The sequence below is a fragment of the Atheta coriaria genome, unplaced genomic scaffold (genome assembly GCF_025399875.1).
Source record: "Atheta coriaria isolate IRGN ID8LTWV9N9 unplaced genomic scaffold, Caltech_Dcor_3.1 hic_scaffold_6_pilon, whole genome shotgun sequence".
In the NCBI taxonomy this organism is placed as follows: domain Eukaryota; kingdom Metazoa; phylum Arthropoda; class Insecta; order Coleoptera; family Staphylinidae; genus Dalotia; species Dalotia coriaria.
In genome coordinates, this window is record NW_027045448.1 from 11820421 (window position 1) to 11840908 (window position 20488).

General features: G+C 35.5%; 5 protein-coding genes and 2 long non-coding RNA genes across 11 annotated transcripts; 5 read left to right on the forward strand and 2 right to left on the reverse strand.

Moving 5' to 3' along the window:
• Window positions 1–252: 252 nt before the first annotated feature.
• LOC135793600 (peritrophin-1-like) lies at window positions 253–1081 on the forward strand. Its single transcript, XM_065304614.1, has 2 exons — window positions 253–340; window positions 457–1081. Exons 1-2 carry the CDS (start codon window positions 334–336, stop codon window positions 1023–1025), a joined length of 576 nt encoding a protein of 191 aa, XP_065160686.1. The 5' UTR covers window positions 253–333; the 3' UTR covers window positions 1026–1081.
• A 901-nt stretch (window positions 1082–1982) lies between these two features.
• Window positions 1983–5003, forward strand: ringer (tubulin polymerization-promoting protein ringmaker). The gene is made up of 3 exons (XM_065304613.1): window positions 1983–2143; window positions 3903–4318; window positions 4374–5003. Exons 2-3 carry the CDS (start codon window positions 3911–3913, stop codon window positions 4560–4562), a joined length of 597 nt encoding a protein of 198 aa, XP_065160685.1. The 5' UTR covers window positions 1983–2143; window positions 3903–3910; the 3' UTR covers window positions 4563–5003.
• On the reverse strand, window positions 4756–5289 carry LOC135793602 (uncharacterized). Its single transcript, XR_010548658.1, has 2 exons — window positions 5189–5289; window positions 4756–5129 (listed from the first exon to the last, which is right to left on the reverse strand). It is a non-coding gene; the product is annotated as an uncharacterized lncRNA (long non-coding RNA).
• Window positions 5105–7734, forward strand: Art7 (arginine methyltransferase 7). 2 transcript variants are annotated; one of them, XM_065304611.1, is made up of 3 exons: window positions 5105–7014; window positions 7093–7253; window positions 7323–7734. In XM_065304611.1, exons 1-3 carry the CDS (start codon window positions 5314–5316, stop codon window positions 7567–7569), a joined length of 2109 nt encoding a protein of 702 aa, XP_065160683.1. In that variant the 5' UTR covers window positions 5105–5313; the 3' UTR covers window positions 7570–7734. The 2 variants fall into 2 exon arrangements, with proteins under 2 accessions (XP_065160683.1, XP_065160684.1); XM_065304612.1 differs by having other exon boundaries at window positions 7096–7253.
• Window positions 7735–8079: 345 nt separating this feature from the next.
• On the forward strand, window positions 8080–9792 carry LOC135794302 (tektin-2). Its single transcript, XM_065305528.1, has 3 exons — window positions 8080–8695; window positions 8768–8982; window positions 9033–9792. The coding sequence occupies exons 1-3, from the start codon at window positions 8270–8272 to the stop codon at window positions 9676–9678; spliced, it is 1287 nt and encodes a 428-aa protein (XP_065161600.1). The 5' UTR covers window positions 8080–8269; the 3' UTR covers window positions 9679–9792.
• Window positions 9793–9816: 24 nt separating this feature from the next.
• On the reverse strand, window positions 9817–10952 carry LOC135794304 (uncharacterized). Its single transcript, XR_010548864.1, has 2 exons — window positions 10657–10952; window positions 9817–10590 (listed from the first exon to the last, which is right to left on the reverse strand). It is a non-coding gene; the product is annotated as an uncharacterized lncRNA (long non-coding RNA).
• A 1325-nt stretch (window positions 10953–12277) lies between these two features.
• On the forward strand, window positions 12278–20308 carry LOC135793675 (glutamine--fructose-6-phosphate aminotransferase [isomerizing] 2-like). 4 transcript variants are annotated; one of them, XM_065304709.1, is made up of 13 exons: window positions 12278–12501; window positions 15984–16091; window positions 16199–16285; window positions 16357–16670; window positions 16725–16866; window positions 17373–17393; window positions 17814–17837; window positions 18187–18338; window positions 18398–18613; window positions 18672–18894; window positions 18964–19208; window positions 19304–19612; window positions 19671–20308. In XM_065304709.1, exons 1-13 carry the CDS (start codon window positions 12495–12497, stop codon window positions 19890–19892), a joined length of 2070 nt encoding a protein of 689 aa, XP_065160781.1. In that variant the 5' UTR covers window positions 12278–12494; the 3' UTR covers window positions 19893–20308. The 4 variants fall into 4 exon arrangements, with proteins under 4 accessions (XP_065160781.1, XP_065160783.1, XP_065160782.1 ...); XM_065304711.1 differs by lacking the exon at window positions 17814–17837; XM_065304710.1 differs by lacking the exon at window positions 17373–17393.
• The last annotated feature ends 180 nt before the right edge of the window (window positions 20309–20488 follow it).

Here is a 20488-nt window from a genome sequence, read left to right on the forward strand (position 1 = left end):
AATTTAACTAATCTGATTTAATTTATCTGATTTAATTTATTAATTACCGACTATTATGTATTGATTTACAAAGGATTCAATCGTAAATTAATTATTCATTTAATCCTAGGATGTAATTAACGCATTAATAAAAATAGTTTCAATTGCAATGATTTCAGATTCATAGAAATGCGATTAATAAAATATTTTGTGATAAAATTTGTTAACGTAATCTTGAATTTTTTGGATAATTTTCTCGTATAAAACGAACGAAAATTGCACAGTTAGGCACTCACAGAGCACCACCAATCAAGGTAGATTCACTTGTCTTACCAACGATTTCCCCAGCTCATCATGAACTGTAAGTAAACATTTCAAACATAATAATTAAGAAGAAAATAAAAATAAAATAAAATAATAATTAAATTATATAATATTTAAGCATAATAACTAAGCTAATCAATTTTTTTGTTACAGCTGTACTTCAATTCGCCTGTGTCTGCTTGTTTGTGCAAGTAGCACTTGCTGTCAAGGGACCGGTTCCCGAAGATGTATGTGACGCCATTTGCCCGATTGACAACCCCATTGTCGCCAACGTGCATTTGCCATATACTGATGATTGCACTAAGTTCTGTCACTGTGCCAATGATGGTAACTGGATGAAAAATTGTCCCGCTGAACTTCACTTCAACCCCACTCTGATGGTGTGTGACTGGCCTTACCGTGCTGGTTGTCCGTTTGCAAGCACCAGTTCCGTTGCCCCAACTGCCACCCCAAGTGTAGCACCAACTACACCTACCTCTGCACCCTCTACTCCTACACCCACTGCTACTCCAACTGCTGCTCCAACTGCTTCACCTGCTAATGTTTGCAAATCGGTCTGTCCTCCTACCTACCCCATAGATGCGAACCTTCATCTGGCCCACCCTGTAGACCCCCACAAGTTCTGCCACTGTGCCAACGATGGCCAATGGGAGAAAGATTGCGCTGGAGGACTTGTATTCAACCCAATTCTTGCAGTTTGCGATTGGCCTTACAACGTTTAATTGTATGAACCCACTGACAAAGATGCTATATAAATAAATGCACTGAAAGACATAAATTTTTTAGTTACCCATATTATTGTGCTATCAACATGTTTCTTATAAGTTTCCTCACAATATTAATTAGATGGTAGTAAACAAACATTTTTTTTATTGTTGTAACCCATGTACACCTTGAAAACTTAGTTATCATTAAATGTCATGAAATGCCATGAAATCATATTTTTTCATTGTTCCTGTCAATATAATCACATTTACTGAGTGCAACAGAATAAATTAATACATAAATCTTACAATTATCCAATGTACAATAAATGGGCACAACATTACAAGATCAATTTGTGTTATTTTCCAAATTTGGCGACGCTAAATCCGATGGTAAAACAATTACCTTGACGCAAAGCGATAAATGGTTGAAGCAAGCTCTTATTTTGGACGGGCGCACCATCACTGTCACCGACACCGGCATCGTTTTCAATTATTTTAAGTAAAACTTACATTATTGCATCTGCTTACATTGCCATTTTTATCTTCGATTATCTTGTAGGTCACGCACGTTAACATTTCCCGTGTTTATGAAATATATTGACGCGCTGTGTCGGGAATATAAATTAGAACGGGATGATGTGAGATCCAGACTGACTAACTGTGGACCACCGGGGACGAATAAAATGCTTGCCAAGACCGAGAAATGAATAAACTTTATAAATAAATTTCAAAATAACAAGTAGTTTAATATAAATTTCATAGGTAAAAGTAGGCAACACAAATAACACTAATCCTTGTAAGGACCTTTTTTCATTTTAAAATTTATACACATAAAGAAACTCAATATAATTTTTTTAAATAATGTGCCTACAATTAAATTATTGTAATGTTTGGATCAATCCTTCAAACTGATACCTATACGTGTTACACGTTAGAGGAGTGGGCGCGAAATTCTCTCCTCAACGCGCACAGCGATAAAACCAGCCGCCTGCAAAACAGTGCGATTCTGGACGCCGACGAACGCAGATGGAAAACCCAGTTTAATTGGAAGGAAACACGCAGTGATATACACACACATCAATTAAGTTCCCCATCAAAATCATTGGATACGCAACACGCAATTTATTAATATTGTAAGTACCTGTTACCATATTCAATTGTAATTCTAAACTCACTCTCCAGAATACTAATTTAAATCATATTCAAAACATGACAACTGAAAATAAATTTAAATAAAAATATAAATTCCAAGACGTAGATTCATAGTAAAATGTATCAGTTGTTTTGTTGAAGTGAATTTAATCTGATCTAAAATTGGATTGTGCGGAATATTTGCAAGGGAAGCGCGGGAACGCCGGGAAGCTAGAATAAGGGCTTGCGGGATGACGATCGATTGCGTCCAGGACGTGTGCGCAGGCAAAAAGCTTTGTGTTGCGATGCACGCTGCGTCCTTTCGCAACCCTCAACAATTCCTTGTTTGGGCTATGACTCACGCTCTCATAATAGAAAATAGTCATGCACATCCCTATACTATGACTCAATCAATAGAAAAAAAGAAAGAATAAAATGCGAACAAATTTAATTACTTACCTTTACCAGCTTTTACTTCACTTATAATTATACAAATTAAAGCCCTTAACAGTAAACACAGTTTTATCTTTACACGCATGTCATGAAAACGAACAAAATGTGATAAATCACCTGACGGAAGATAAACATCTCAAGCACGAACGTTTTCATGCAGCTAATTTCGCATAGAATCAAAGTAATCCACCGAAATTCAACAAAATATTTTCCTGTGAATAGATACACAAAAAAACAACAGAAAGTAGCGCCCGTGACCCGTGATAAGTGAGTTATAGTGTGAATTTTCAAAGCTATTTATAGTCATGACACTTATTTGAATTCAGTAGTGAAAACCACTACATTTGCATCCGTTAATGTAGACTTTCCATGCGAAACTTAGCTGCCCGGCGTGCGCAAACAATTCCAGCAGCTAAAACATTAAGCACACAAAATGTGCGCGGCCCATTTTCAAAACTAAAGCCATTGTACGCGTGCTGGTCGGAATGTCGGAACTTCCCAGCATTTCCATGTGCACGCACTCACTTTTTGTATTTGATGCGTGCGAGAAAAACCTCTTTCGCACTCTCTGTAATAAAATCTACTTAATTAGAACTCATTTAAATATTTCGTGCTTGATGGTACCTAGTCAGTTAGATACGTGTGTACAAGGTTTATGAAGTATTTTTTTATTTATTGATTGTTTATCACTTGGCAGTGAATTGAACAAAGCCTCCAAATTTGCATTACGTCATTCACATCACGTAATTCTTTGAGATGACAAATCACTAAACAATACGAGTTGAATTATTGTAAAAACTTATTAAGAAGTTATTTATATCATTTAAGGTGTTTTAATCGGCGATGCAATTATTGCCTGCCCTGGCAATTGCTTTGTTTCTGCTTAATTTTAGGTACAATTTGTGGTCCCACCTTAAAATTAAACGGTTTAATTATTCTATTCCTGTTTACGATGAGATCATTTTGTAATAAAAAAAACGTTCACACTTTTTCTTAATATTTACGCACGTTTTGTATGAAACTAGCAAGAGTTGGGCAAAGTATGAGGAAATATTCAAATATATTAGATTTATAATAGAAAGTACATTGCCGCCAGATACTATTAATAGATGATCTCATCATCACATGGAAATAGTAATGCTCAATATGATACTCAAGTGGTTTTGAATGCCATTCATGTGCTTGAACCTGTATTACCAGTATATTTATATTTCTAAACAAACAAACAAGATTAACAATATGTTTGACAAATTGATAAGATAAATATTGTAACATGTCAACAAGTTGTTTATATATTGCACATTGTAGAATTCAAAATGTCCGCCGAAGGTGAAAAACCGAAAGTTGAAGAAGTGGCCGAGGCTGTCGCGAGTGTTAAATTGGAAAATGGCGACGCGAAAACTGAACAAAAGGCCGAAGCAGGACCAACGTTTACCGAACAGTTTAGAGCTTTCTCCAAGTTTGGCGACCTCAAATCGGATGGCAAAACAATCACTCTCTCACAGAGTGACAAATGGATGAAACAAGCCAAAGTCATCGATGGCAAAACAATCACGACGACGGATACTGGTATTTACTTTAAGAAATTGAAATCGTTGAAAGTCTCCATTACGGACTACAATAAATTCCTGGAGGATTTTGCAAAAGCAAAGAAGGTTGAAGTGAAAGATCTTAAAAAGAAGATGACATCTTGTGGAGCTCCAGGACATTCTGGAGCATCAGCCGTAAGTGTTTTTCAATTGTATGTTTATTACAATATTTCTAATAAATTTGTTTTAGAAATGTTCAGCAAACGATACAGTACAACGTTTGACAGACACATCAAAATACACAGGCACACATAAACAACGTTTTGATGACACTGGTAAAGGAAAAGGTATCAGTGGACGAAAAGACCTTCCAGATAATTCTGGTTATGTCAGCGGTTACGCAAACAAAGATACATTTGATAAGAAAACCGAATCTTAAAAGTCTTCATCTATCAAACGCTAAAAGTTCAACATTACATACGATATTTTTAACATTGTTATTAAAATATTCAAAGTCTATATCTATCTACATCTATAACAAATCTAGTTCTTCTATACATTTCACGTACATGTGATTGTGCACAAAAATACTAAAGATTTGTTAATGGTATGAATGAATCAAAAAGAAAGCATTTATATTTTCTTGATCGAAGTATTTTAATGACATTTTACGGATGTATTTATTTACATTTTACAATTTTTTGACAAATATAGTTTATATATTTTTCTGTGATTCTTGTGCAAACAATAATGGTCATTGTTAGTGTTACGGTCAGGATCGCTTATGGTAGCAAGATATTAACGCATTTTGAACGTAGAGGATGTTTAATTTTAAGAACAGATGTTGAGCACCAATGCAAATAAAGTACCTTCAACGTGAGCATTAATTTTATCAACTCTGTATGTTAAACTTATTGCAGATGATTAAAAAATTGATAGGCCCTTGAATAAGATTATCCTTGAATTGGAAAGCTCTTCTGTTACAGGGTTTTGTTTAAACCAAGTTCTATAAATAACAATTTTCAGAAATTAGAATTAAAACCTTTTTTTTAAGCAATCAAATACCACAGAAATCATAAAAAGTCACTTTTTGAATAGAAACACATGTACATAATCTAGTTGGGTTGGTTGTATATATACGACCAACTATATACAAGTGAGTGGATACTACAGCATGGTGTCTCGAGGTTATGTGCAGTTTGTTTACAAGTTTTAAACCGCTTTCAAGTAAGCGAATGTTATCTGCCTTGTTAAAACATCGAAATTTGCACACGATGAGCGAGTTCATACAAAAACTAAATCCACTCACTGGTCTAAATCAATGGGTAGTTTTAAACGAAGATTATGATTATCACCAGGAAGTGGCAAGAGCAGCCTTTGCTGATATGCTTCATGATACAGAACGAAACAACATGTATGAAAGAGCTCTAAAGGTGGCAATCGATCATATGCACGCACAAGGTAAGAAAGCAAATGTGCTTGATATAGGCACTGGCACAGGTTTATTATCAATGATGGCAGTGAGACACAAAGCAGATTCTGTTGTTGCCTGTGAAGCTTTCAAACCAATGGGGGCATGTGCATTAGAAGTCATCAAACTGAACAACTGCCATGATAAAATAAAAGTAATTCCTAAAAGATCCACTGACATAATCATAGGAGAAGATATGGAGTTCAAAGCAAATATCTTAGTAACAGAAGTATTTGATACTGAATTAATTGGTGAAGGTGCACTGGGAACATTTCAACATGCACACAAGTGTTTACTTGAGTCAGACTGCATTGTAGTTCCGCATAGTGGTACAATTTATGCTCAAATTATTGAAAGTCCATTACTAGCCAGCTGGAATAGATTAAATAATGTGTTCAATAATGATGGTGAACTGGAAATCAAAGTTCCAGAGGCAATCAAAAACTGCAAAGGAACTGCCAACTTGCATGATGTACAGTTAAGTCAACTCTCTGAACATTCCTTTAATAGTCTAGTTGAACCTCAAGCTGTCTTCCGATTTGATTTCTCCGGACGCACGCCGTTTATTTACGAACGGTCATCAGTCAGTATTGTGAAATCTTTACGAAATGCTATTGCACATGGTGTGTTTATGTGGTGGGATTTGAATATGGACATTGATAATAAAATTATCTTGTCTTGTGCTCCACATTGGGCTCATCCATTGAAGACTGGCAAAGCTATTCCATGGAGAGATCATTGGATGCAAGCAATTTACTACTTTCCAAAAGAATTAAAAGTCAGTCAAGGTTCAGAAGTAAGTCTGATAAGTTGTCATGATGAATATTCTCTGTGGTTTAATATAAAAGAAGGATTGAAAGTCACAGATGCTGACTATAAGTGTCCTCAGTGTGATTGCAATTTGCATAATGCGTACGCACGGACGCGAATCGGTCAATTAAACGACGCCAAACGAACGAAGAAGTTCCTGCGTATTATTGATGATTATGTTAATAAAGACATCGTCGTTTTGGTGTTGAGTCAGGGATTCTACGCTGGATTGGTCGCTGCGAAACGTGCTAAGAAAGTTTATTTCTTAGAAACGAATCAGGTATCTCGTTACGTTACAGCATCGTTTATAAAAGAAAATGGTCTTGAAAATGTGGAAATCGTTGATGCTAGTGGTGTATTATTGGCTGAAAAAGCAAACATTGTTTTAGCTGAACCTTATTACACTACTAGTATAGTACCATGGGATAATTTATTGTTATTGCATCTTTTGAAGAAGTTTCAAGCGTCTCTCACTGATGACGTGCGTATATTTCCTCAAAAATGTATTATTAAGGCTGTAGCAATGCAGTTTGATGATTTACACAAAATTAGAGCGCCACTTGGCACATGTAATGGATTTTTAATGAAACCATTCGATCATTTAATTGAGGTAATGTACTTTTAACGTGGAATGATAGAAATTGTTTGTTTTTTTGTAATAAATTTAACATGTGAATTACTATTATAGCAGTCTTGTGAGATAAGCGATGAAGTAGTTGAAGCTCAACCACTTTGGGAATATCCAGGTCTTGCTGTATCTGAGACCATAGAAGTTGCCTCTTTTAGCATTCATGTTCCAAACAAAGAGAGCAACAAAGATCTAAAAACAACTTTTGAAGTAAAGCCTGGGTAATGAATAAACATGCATGCAAATTCTCGAGATGATTCATGTTTTTTCTTCTTCTTTATATTAATTAGGTTTAAATGCAATGGTATTGCGGTTTGGGTCGATTGGATACTGGATGACGAGCGAGCAGAATATTCGACGGTGACGAGCGGACCAGTGGTAGCCACTGAAGTGGGCAAGACCGTTCAATGGGACGTGCATTCGCGCCAAGGCGTGAGTTTGCTCGGTAATCGGGAAATGCCAAGTGTTTTCGACTATGCGCTCCGGTGTGATTTTGAAAGTGCGGAATGTACGATCGAATTTAAACCGGTTTCATAAGTTGCATCGGAGTGACTATCTGCGGATTCACGAATTCCCGAAATCCACATCAATAACTGCTGTGATGTCATTATAAGCTGCTTAATTATGAATTATAGCTTACGATTTTTTAAAAATTGTAATGTTTTTCTCTAGGAGGCAATAAAAATGGTTTATATTGATGTACATGTGAAGTTTTGTTATACAATTAGAAACTATTATTAGGTTCGTAATTGTTGTTAGCACTAATTATAATTTTATTGCTGAGATAATAAATTATTTTTATCCAGTCTATATATACAATTACGGGAAATACCCATAAATGATATGAAATGGATGCAAAAATGGTCATGGGAAATCTGTTCTATAATTTACACATGTTTTGAGATTGGCAGTCAACCACAAAGTCTACTACTTTTTGAAGTTTTAAATGTCATGGACGCATACATAAAGTTCAAAGACTTGATCAAAATGGCGTGTGTCTTCGTTGACCTCATAAACTTCTAGAAAACAAAATTATTTTATCAATATAATCACTAAGCAACATACAAATAAATAAATCAATAAATTCGTTTCGTTTCTTCCTTCATTTCCCCAATTTGCCTTTTATTGCAACCAGTCACTGAAGTTTTGTTTAGTCTTTATAGTCTTGCGCTCAGCTGTGGTCCGAATTAATAAAACATCTCATCCAGTTTAATTCATTTCCCGTTTCGTGACCAAAATGCAAGGATCAGTAACTGCTTATGAAAAGCCCGTGCCCCATACGGGGTTGGCCGATTGGTACGCCAAGCAATGGGCGAATCAGCAGACGAACGATACACGCCGCAGTGATGCCTTCAATTTGCGCCATGAAGCGCGCCAATTGCGCAATGAAACGTCGATTAAGACAAATTGGGACACGTACCACAATAACGTCCGGCTGGCGGATCGCATCACCGAATTGGATCGTTGGCGCGATACTTTAACTGCCTGCTTAAATCGTCTCAACCACGAAATACAAAGCCTAAGGGATGAGAAGTATTCCACCGAGCAGGAACTGGACTCGTTGGGGATTCCGCTTGGAATTGTTTCGGAATGTCTGCAGATGCGAGATGGACGTCAAGGGTTTGAATTGACTTATGATGATGGAGATACCGAATTAAAAACTGTAATGATTATTAATCAATCGTATCATTAAGAATCATATTAGTAATTTAGTAATTTCATTATTATTCTGTAGGAATTGTGCGTGTTGGAAGGTGTTCGTAAGTTGTTGGTAGAGCGATGTCAAGCCGCTTGGGAGAAAATCAATCGTTTAGAAGAAGTTAAATTTAAAGTCACCCTTGATCTAAACGATAAATGTGACACGATCGAGATTGATAAGGATCAACTAACTTTGGATAAACACTGTGCAAATATCAGTTACAAAACTGATCCACTTAAAATTGCCAAGAAGTAAGTAACCTCTGCAACGCCATGTTGTTTTCTTATACCACTTATTTCAGCGCGATTCCATATGAAACTTGGCTTCAAAATTCAAAATACACTAAATTACTCGCTGATAATGAATTGGCAGATACTGATAAACTACGTGAAGCTCTTTTTGTGATGCGGGAACGTGCCCGAAATGATATGCGTGCTCAAAGAGATCGCGTTGATTTTACTCTTCGCAAACGCATCTACGAAACACAAAAATCACGCAATGAACTGGAATGGCAATTGGTAAAAATGCGCGAAGAAATGGAAAAAGTACAAAGAGAGATTAAGTCCCTAGAAGAATCTCTAGAAGACAAAACTGATGCATTGAAACTTTGCCAAACGCGTTTAGAAAATCGCACTTTCAGACCTGGTGCAGAATTAGCCATTGACGAAGCAGAACTGTGTCTTAAAGAAGAAGTGCGACAGTTGCGTCAAACTCAAAAAGATCTTAGGGACAAGATATACTGCGCAAAGACAACGTACAACGCTTTGGAAGATCAGCAGGTCGTCATCGATATCGATCTGCAGAACAAATGCCAAAGCATGATGACGGACATTCGTTGTTTGGACTTGCGCGCTCGCTTGAAAACTGACTCATCTGGTACAAGATCCACAGAGACCGACAGGAATATTGTTCTCACGAAGATGGAGAAAGAAATCCCTCCAACCTAAATTATGCGAGACGTGTCACCACTTAACACACAGATGCTTATAAACAAACTATTCACAGATTTCTAAAATAAATATACACCTTTTTTTGCACCATGTTGCAAACACTCATTCAAAGGTAGGTTTTTGGCATTTGCACAATTTCGTATAAATTGTAATTTTTATTTTTAGAATTTTAACCAGTCTAAATAGGTTTTTGAAAAATGTGTATATAAACATTTACTTTATCATGTTTATGACTATGAAAGTGAACATTACGGTTCTGATTTGTTTACGTTTCGGAAACTTAAGTTGCAAAATTGTATTACTTAAAATAAGCACTGAACAACACCTGCAGCTTTTGCAAATTCGCAACGTATCACTCTTAGTCTTTCCAAAAAAAGTAGAAAACTAATTTACTCGTGTTTGCTAATTATCAATGAATATAATATAAGTATTCTAATGAATAAATAAGCAGTCACGTTTCACCAACACGCGACAGAATTGATAAAAGCCACATAATTCTAAATATTTTTTCCAAGGTCCAAACTCACACACATTTGTCAAATAAATCACAATAAGCTGCTTGTAGAATACTGTTGCACCATTTATCACAGACGAAAATCCCACCGTATTACAATTTGTTAAGCGGAACCTGTCCTTCCGGTTCGTCCCATCGCACTTGAAACTTTTTGATTATTTAATATCGTCTTTTTTAGTGCATGCGCATTGCGTATGATTTATTGCCGTCACTTGCACATAGCGAATTTGTTTCGGCATTGTAATACAGCCTCCCGAGGAATGCTTCAACGTGATCATGAATCCAATAGAAACTTCTTCGAGATGTATTGGTCCACAGGAACTTTTTACCGATGATGAACAATATCCAGTTGTAGAATCGCATCGGTGGAGAACTGCCACGTGTGGGTGCACATCCTGCAAAATAAAATTAAATAACAATAAGATTATTCGTTGTTTTTTTTTTAACTTTTTAAAACTTACCTCACATGGGTTGACTTCATTCGAATGAAAGAGGTCTTGATACCGGAGGACGTGCGGTTGCGGAGTACCACATCTGAACGCCTGGCACCTCTTCAAGTTTTCCTTGTAGAGCGTTTCGTTGCTATTTCCAGCCGCCGAGATGCGAAGTTGATAACAGTTCATGAACAGGATCATCACTGTGACCAGTGCGGCGCGCATAGTGAGACGTCTTTGAGGGAACTTCACTAATTTAACGGAAACTGACCGCGCTCCGAACTCGGTCGAGGCGGCTTGAGCACTTCCACACTTGCGCGAGGAACATATCCAAATGATTGTGCGGCGGCATCTCAGCCGCACTTTTGTGTTGCTCCGAGCATCATCGGTTACTGAGAAAGGAAGCTGGCGATTGATATTCAATTATACCACAACATTAAGGAAATCCATATTATACATATACCTAGTTAGGTATATGAATTAAATTGAATGACCTAGTGCTTTAATAATAGACCAATGATAAATATTTACTGTTTTACATGTATTTTGTTTAATATTTGTCTGTGGTTAGTATTAAAGCAATGTTATTGACCTCAGTTCAAAAGTGTAAAACGTTTAAAATTATGGGTTTGTATACCAATTTTCCAGAATAATATTGGGCAACATTGAGTACGATTATTTATTCAATTTATTATTGCGCACGATGATGCGTAACAATTGGGTTACTCGAATGACGAAGGTTACTAAATTGTTTTATTTATTAAAGGGCTGTGAGTAATCGGAAATAGAGGATCACGTAGTACCTAACTAAATGCAATCTAGAAAGAAGCATCAGAGTTTTAAAATTTTATAAAAATAACATTTTAAATGTTAGGTGAGACATTTTAATGTCAATTTTCATATTAATTTTATAAAAATGGCAAATTTGCTAACTAAATAACAGCTATAATAATAAAACCTGTTATTAATGTTGTTTGCAACAAATTATTCTGAGAATTTTGACGGCCACTTGCAAATAGTAAGAAAATTGATCTCTGAGTTTCTTTCCAAAAACACTTGAATTATGGTAGGTAGGTATTCAATAGGTATTCATTAGAGGAGGAGTTCTGAATACTTAGATATATTCAGCTTTGTAATTTACCATTGTAATACAGTAGTAAATAATTAAGAGGGTTTCAAAATCTGCATAATCTTTATTTTCAAGATTTTATACATTTTTTAATGTAAGAATTCTATGATTTCTACAACAGAAACTTAGAAAAATCTTTCCACTAATCTCCGCTAGATGGCAACCTATGTTCTTTCAAGAAGTAAAATATGAACCAACCATGTTCAAAATATTTGTACACAAAATCAATCTTTGCGTTTTCAATTCCTGCAAACATAACAAAAAAACATGTACCACAGACACTTATTTATTAAACGTATATATTTTTCCTGCAGCATGGGTTGGTAGCAGCTGGAGACTCGGCAAACTTCCATCGACGGATCTACAGGAAAGACACGTAGCTTCCTGCAGCTGCGGCGTCGCATAAACACAGCACCAAACATACGGCACTACGTAGTGAACGCTGAGAGAAAGGGAGTTTCGGCACGACACGTGACCGCCGTCAGTAAGCAGGGGATAGCAAGCATATATAAAATACGATGTCGCAGGCGAATGCGCGAGTTGTAGTGTGAGCGAGCGTGAACGTAGGCGCTTTCCCCGTCGGTTACGCTATTTTGGTTTACGTACGCATCTGACAGCCAGCAGGAACGGGTGGAAAATTGATTTATTTCGATACGAAGACGGGCGCGTACCAACAGTTGATTTGTATCATTCCATTCACACTCGCCGACATCAATTGAAGGAGTAACTCGTGAAAATGTGCGGTAAGTAATTTTCTTTTCCTGCTGGGCCCGCGTTTTGGCGAAAGCTACTGCTGGCGAACATCGCCAGACGTTCACCAACTTTCTAACCTAGAATTAGTTTGTTTATAGTTTTTACACTATCTGCAAATTGTTTATCTTTTGTTTTCAAATTTATTACGGGAAGCATTTAGCAGGAATTTCAAACTTTATGATCTGATGCAATAAACGAATTGTTTACAATGCTGTAAATGAACTGTAGGCAATTTTTTAATTGTTCATGCTATTGCCGGTGACATACTTAAGCATATGTTAAACAAAAAATAAAATTTAAATTAAACAAACAAAAATTGTTTGAATGTAAAAGTAGACATTAGATATGCCAGAAATTGCGTGGACGTAATAGTAGCGTTGTTTACAAAAATCATATACCTACCTGTTTACTTCATACTTAGTTCTTGTATTTCATGATATATGAAGTGAGTGAAAGTTTATTGAACCAATAACATATTCTCTAGTTTAGTACCTGCTGTCAAGAATAAGGTGGTTCGGCAGGTTATTTACTTTCCACACGAATTTTTAAATTATATCTTGTGCGTATTTGGCAGTAATATTTAAACCTACTAACAAGTTCCCATAAATGTTCTTGTTGGCCCTGAAATTGGCAATAAAGTTATTTTTGTCGATTGATTTTGGATTTACGATTTTTTCTGTTGAAAATATTGCGAGTGTAATAATCGTAATCTGCGAAATGTTTTGTATCACACGGGATGTTTGTAAAGATTTAGTCATAAATCATTAACATTTTTTATTTGTAACTGCACCTTTAGATATTTTTGTGTTTTGAACTTTTGAGCAGGATGATTCGGATTAATGTTATACTTAGTCGAAATGTCATAGATAAGATTTAATCCATTGATATGGAAAATTCTCAATTAAAAATTACGTAGTAATTTAAGTAATTTTGTAATTACTTAAGATTTCAAATTGCGTCATTTGTAATCCTGAGTGTTGCAGTATTTTTATTTTGCGCGGAAGCTTTAGAGTAGCAAATTATTAATAGTTTTGGCTACTGATACATTAATTAAATATCCGGCTTGCATTAAAACTGGATTTATTTAGTTTTAGTTGAATTTAGTTTAATTTTATGAAAGATTGCAGTTTTTAATTATAGTATATAAGCGCTGAGATTATTGGATAAAAGTATCCGGTAATCATAGTATACTCGTAGAGGGAAAAATGTTAATTTGTATCTCCGTCTTGAATCTCCGAACAGGTGTTAGAAATTGGGCACTTTCCAGGTACACATGGTGACATAATCGCTGCATATATTGTATTTCAGCCCTTAATATAGGCTTATGGTTTTTATAGTTTAAGAAGTACTTATATTAGATTAGTTGTCCGAAATGCGCTGGTAATAATAAATCTAAAAACATCCGCTTCACATGTTGATGGATTTGGTTTTGGTAGAGATAAGCGATACACTAAATAATTTTGCAAATTTAGAATAATTGCTAAACATAATTAGAAAAAAATTAAATTTGTCATTCGTTCCGGATACAATTAGATTTTTAATCATGTTTAATAATAAGGATATTGCTATATTTATCATTTGTACTTCACAAATGAGGTATTTGAAACTAATCTTCGTGATAAAAACGATTCATAAGGAATTAATCTTTATCATCCTGTAAGACTGTAAGTAATACTAGGAACTGATTCAAATATGTATGTAAGTACTTAAGTTGCATTATATTTTCAATTGACTTTTATTTCAATATTTAGATTTTATGAAAACTAGGAACATTTTATTTAAATCTCGCTAATTAATATTAGTGATAAATCGTTATCATTAAGCGTTTTATACCTCTTTGATGATATGTTTGTAATCTGATAGACGATAATCTATTCGTACCCTTTTTTATTGTACAGTAATATAGACGAGTATAAATATATTACGTTATACCGATAGCAGAATATTCGGTCACGAAACACGCGAGGAAAGTGCGCACCTTTCAGTAAATTCTTCATTGTGAATTATTGGCGAAAAGTGGCCAATTAAATACACATATCGGTGTAAAATAAATTTTTTAGTAGAATTTTTTTGAGGAATATAATTATACACACATGAGTGACTTCATGTCTACCTAATTACAAGTCTCAAGTGGTACAAAACGTGATAATAATAAAGATGGGTAAGTCATTACAAAAAATACACTGCAAAGGTCAATGATTTTGAAGAATATTACAAAATTGTGCGGAATACCCTTTTTCGAGATTTACAACGTGTTGTTTTGTGTTAATTTACAAAATTTTGGAAAACATTGGAATTTTCCTAAATGAGATTAACAGGTTTAACAATTATTGATAAAAGCGTACATTGTTTAATCTAACTAATTTCGTACTTTCATGAAATTTATATATTTATTTAAAATCTGATAGTGAAAATTATCTTGAAATGTGTTGACTTCATGACTTATTTCTAACCTGATCATCTGGAATATTTTATTCGTATGTTTGCGATTTATTTGCAAAATTTCAAAACAAATTTGCAAATATATTATGCTACTTAACTTGTTACTCGTTTGTGCTTAATATATACCTAGTCTTAAATGCCAAAAAACTAGTTTTACAACAATGACTTAAGTCTTTGCTTAAAGTCGTACGACTTGAATAAGAATATACATTCGAATATGCATATCGTCTATGTGCGCTGGTTAGTTAATATTCTTGACATTATATTCAATTCCGCGTTGGAAGGCGTCTTATTATGCAACGTTAAATTTCTAATACACAGTCAGGTGGGTTATAATCACAGCCGTAACCGTAAATAAAAGGAGTGTCAAATTCTAATTGATTTGCAAAAGCGACTTAGAAAAAGCAATAGTTTACTAGGCTAAACGAGACGAGCGCATTGCTTGCGTAATAATTACTTTCGATTTCAATTTTTCTCGCATATTATTCGATCGTTGCTTAAATTTGCAAATTTATTACTTGTTTCATGCAAAACAAAAATGTAAACATAATTTAGAATGTTCAAAACGTCGAAGCAATAAAATATTTTTGAAAGCTCAAGAATTTTAATCGATTTTTACGGTTGTGATTTTATATATGCATTATTTAACAATTATTTGATAAAAACTTGAATTTTGTTGCGTAATTAAAGCAAAAAATAGTAAAAGTTTATTAAAATTAGTCGCGGTACAAATGCGGTTTGAAATGTGTAACCTTGATTTTATTACCTGCCAATGATTACATTAACATTAATTAATATCTATTTCTTCCTTAGACATTACCTTTCTTTACTGTTAATATAATACACTATAAAGAATTTACTTGGAGAATTTTTTCGAATTACCATCAAAGTGAAACTAGAAAAATTAAATATGAATTATTTGACCTTGGCAGAAGCTTTATTCTCTCATTGACGTCATAAACACGCATAGTTTTTCTTTAAATAGATCAAATTAAAAAATATTTTTAATTTAAAAAAATTTATTTTACAGGAATATTTGGATATATCAATTACCTGACTCCGAAAAGTCGCAAAGAAATCTTGGACTTATTGGTCACAGGTCTCAAGCGTCAGGAATACCGTGGCTATGATTCCGCAGGTAAAATTCGAACCGTTTTTTCATTCAATTTGTATGTGACCGGCATAAATCCCAACATAAAAAATATATCGAATTTGTTTTAAAATTCCTTTTATTTTACCAAAAAGGTGTGGCAATCGACACGGACAACAAAGACATTGCCCTCATCAAGAAGACCGGCAAGGTGAAGCTGCTCGAAGAGGAGATAAACAAACGTGGGTTGAAATTTTAACGAAATATCACTTTGATCGTAAATTTTAGGGTTGAATACGAAATTTATATTCAGGTTGCGCTGAGATGGATATGGAAACCGCCATTGACATCCACTGTGGAATTGCACACACCCGTTGGGCCACCCACGGTGTACCAAGCGAGACCAACTCGCACCCTCAGCGCTCCGACGATGCCCACTCCTTTGTTGTTGTCCATAATGGTATTGTCACAAACTACAAGGAAGTGAAAGTGTTCCTGCAAAACAAAGGCTATCGATTTGAGAGTGACACCGATACGGAAATTATTGCCAAATTGATTCACTTGTTCTACATCCAGCATCCCACTTATTCGTTCAGGGAACTCGTTGAGAGTGTTGTGCAACAATTAGTAAGCTGTATAATATAATTATAAGTTTGTTGTAAATAACCGTGGGTGTTTTAGGAAGGTGCATTCGCGTTGTGTTTCAAATCCAAGCATTTCCCAGGCGAATGCGTCGCCACCCGAAGAGGCTCCCCACTTCTTGTGGGCATCAAGACCAAAACCCGTCTCTCCACCGACTACGTGCCAATCCTTTACGGAAAAGGTATAAATCACCACCGCATTGATCACGCATCGTTTTTTTCGTTTTCAGCGGCGTATATTGGTTTTTATTTGCGCTCGGCACTCATTCCGGAATATCGAACACATTCAGAAACAAACAACTTTAGATAAAGTTTTAGACTGCACGGTTGGTGAAAGTAGTTTCGTAGCTTTTGGCTCTTTGCAACTAACCTGGGACGTTTTATTGTATTTATTAATCTTCACTAACAGCTAACACTTACTGGACTTGGCGATATGTGTTTTTTCTTCTTCCTCTTCACTAACTACAACATATTTATTTTACACACACTTACACACACTTTTTAATCGATTAAGGATAGCATGCAATGATTATTTTTATTCAGGACTCATCAATTTGTTGGTTTTTTGACACAAAAAAAACCTTAAACGTTGTTCTAACGTAATATTTTTGTTTTCTCCTTTTCTGGTGTAATTTATAATCGATCCCACGATGTTGTACTCTATTGCATGGAACACAAATTCCGTCAGACGATACACCTGCATCAAAAGGTACTACAACATTTTTGATTCTTATTTTTGATTATTATTGTGATAATTTTTGGATAAAATGCAATTTTCCAAATTTTAACGTGCGGGTTTATTGTTTTATTGTTTTTTATATACAACACCGACACTTGTTCTAATATTATTTGTTGTTCTCTATCTTTTTCTTAATTTAACACTAATAGTCAATGTGTATAAATTTGAAACTCTTAAATTTGATAACGATGTACACTTTCGGTCTTGTAATAACGTGTATTTTAATACCTGTGTGACTTTACCTCTTTAGATGTTTTAGTAGTTTGCTTTATTTGTTTGTGTTTTGTTCTATTATGTGTATTTGTACTTGTATCATCAATTAATGTTGTTTTTGTTTGTTCTCCGGCTTATTATCTGTTCGTTGCAAATGCGCTTGCCCACGTTTTGTAGAACCATCAGACAGCGCGCACTCAGGTATTATATTTTACATGATCACTATCCTAACGTAGTTTTACCGGCATTTTGCTTTCTAACCGCATCAGAATCACCCGACACTACAATTTTTATTCATTCAACAGAGATCATAAAAACGTTTCATCTCCGTTTTCAGTTGGTAAGTTTCATCGACACGACACATCCATCACGGTGTTGGTGCGTGTGCTTTCAAGTTAATCGACGCAAATATTCATTTCAAACTGTTTGCAAAATTAGTCCGCATATTGCGGATTAGTGTAACGATATAATTTGCAAATATTTGAAATGACTCAGAATTTTATCGTGGAGTTAAGTGCTTAATTTAAATGAATTCGTTTGATTATTTTAGAACATAGGCCACACATGCGAGATATTCCTGTCCTGCCACGCACTGAGTCCACCTCGGAGTTTCAACCCTTGGAAGATAAAGAAGTCGAATATTTCTTTGCCTCTGATGCTGCTGCTGTTATTGAACACACCAACCGTGTTATTTACTTTGAGGTAGATATTAAAAACCTAAAATTTGTAAGCATTTTAATTACTTTTGTGACATTTTTAAGGATGATGATGTTGCTGCTGTAAAAGAAGGCGCTTTGAGCATTCACAGATTAAGGCGCAACATGGACGATCCCCATTCTCGTGAAATCCACACAGTTAAAATGGAACTTCAACAGATCATGAAGGGCAACTACAGCTTCTTCATGCAAAAAGAAATCTTTGAACAGCCTGAATCTGTGATCAACACCATGCGTGGCCGTGTTAACTTCGAGACACAGGTGAGTGTAATAAAAAACAAGAAAAGTGAAAGTATACTAATTAAAAATGACATTGCAGTCAATTATCTTGGGCGGCATTAAAGAATACATTCCCGAAATCAAACGCTGCAGGAGGCTGATGCTTATCGGCTGCGGTACTAGTTATCACAGCGCCATTGCCACAAGACAATTACTTGAAGAACTCACCGAATTGCCTGTCATGGTTGAATTGGCTAGTGATTTCCTAGACAGGACCACGCCTGTGTTCAGAGATGATGTGTGCTTTTTCATTTCACAGTCAGGTATATAATTAATTTGACTAATGTTGTTATTACGTGCTTAATGATGAAATATTTATCGGTTGCGTGCAGGTGAAACCGCTGATACTTTGATGGCGTTGCGTTATTGTAAGATGCGCGGTGCGCTCATTGTTGGTATCACCAACACAGTAGGCAGTTCGATTTGTCGCGAATCGCATTGTGGTGTACATATTAATGCAGGACCGGAAATTGGTGTCGCCTCTACTAAGGCATACACGAGTCAGTTTATCGCTCTGGTGATGTTTGCGCTTGTGATGAGTGAGGATCGCATTTCTCTGCGTCAACGCAGAGCTGAGGTGAGATTATTCTTTCACTCGGTTTGCTAATCGATAGATAGCACTTTACGATATTGCTTCATGTTTTGCTTTTTTAAATTTATGAATCCTTACAGATCATGCAAGGTTTAGAGAATCTGCAGGAGCAAATTCGAGCCGTGCTCAAGTTGGACGCTGAGGTACAGGCACTTGCCAAGGATTTGTATCAGCAGAAGTCGCTGCTCATCATGGGCCGTGGCTATAACTACGCCACGTGTCTCGAGGGTGCACTTAAGGTCAAGGAGTTGACGTACATGCACAGCGAGGGTATCATGGCCGGTGAACTCAAGCACGGACCGTTGGCTCTCATCGATGATCAGATGCCTGTCTTGATGATCGTTATGCGCGATCCTGTTTATGCCAAGTGCATGAATGCTCTACAACAGGTAAGCATGATATTTTTTTCCAGCAGTAAATTCTGTACTATAATCGAATTATTTTTAGGTCACTGCTCGTGAGGGAAGACCAATTTTGATCTGCGAGGAGGGCGATAATGAAACTGCCAGTATGGCGTTCAAATCACTGCAAATTCCGAAAACCGTCGATTGTCTTCAGGGCATTCTGACTGTTATTCCAATGCAATTGTTAAGTTTCCATCTGGCTGTGCTTCGCGGTTGCAATGTGGATTGTCCGAGAAATCTGGCAAAGAGTGTTACTGTGGAATAGGGCGAATTCTCTTTCGGATAAGCATTTATCTCTTCCTTGCACACACACACACACATACTTAACATATACATTCATAAAAGAAATATATCTATATATAAATCATGTAAATGTTAAGATAATTCTAAAATTTCTACTTAAAAGGAATCTTTTTTATATTCACAAAAATTGGTAGAAGATGTGTATCGGTCTTACGAAATTATTGTTGGTTAAAATACGAAGAAAAAGCGAAAAAGTTGAAGTGATTGTTAGCATTTTATATTTGTGACAATGTACGTAAATGAGATTATTATAAATATTAATATAAATGATTAGTGATGTATTAAAAAAATGCTGCGGTGCATTGATATATTTTTCTGAATTGTATAAAAGCTGAAAAGACATTTATGTTTCATTAAATTCTTTATTTTTGCGCTTAATTGCACTTTTATGATGTGAAATGAAAAATTTCCGGTTTAACTAAACTTTTCTTGAATGCTGCGGGATAATACTCATTTCTGCTACAGTAACCTACTTAGCAATTAGTTTACAAGATGAAAAGGTTTGATTCGATGCCTGGTTGCTATGCATCACCTGGAAAAGTTGAAATGCATACCGCG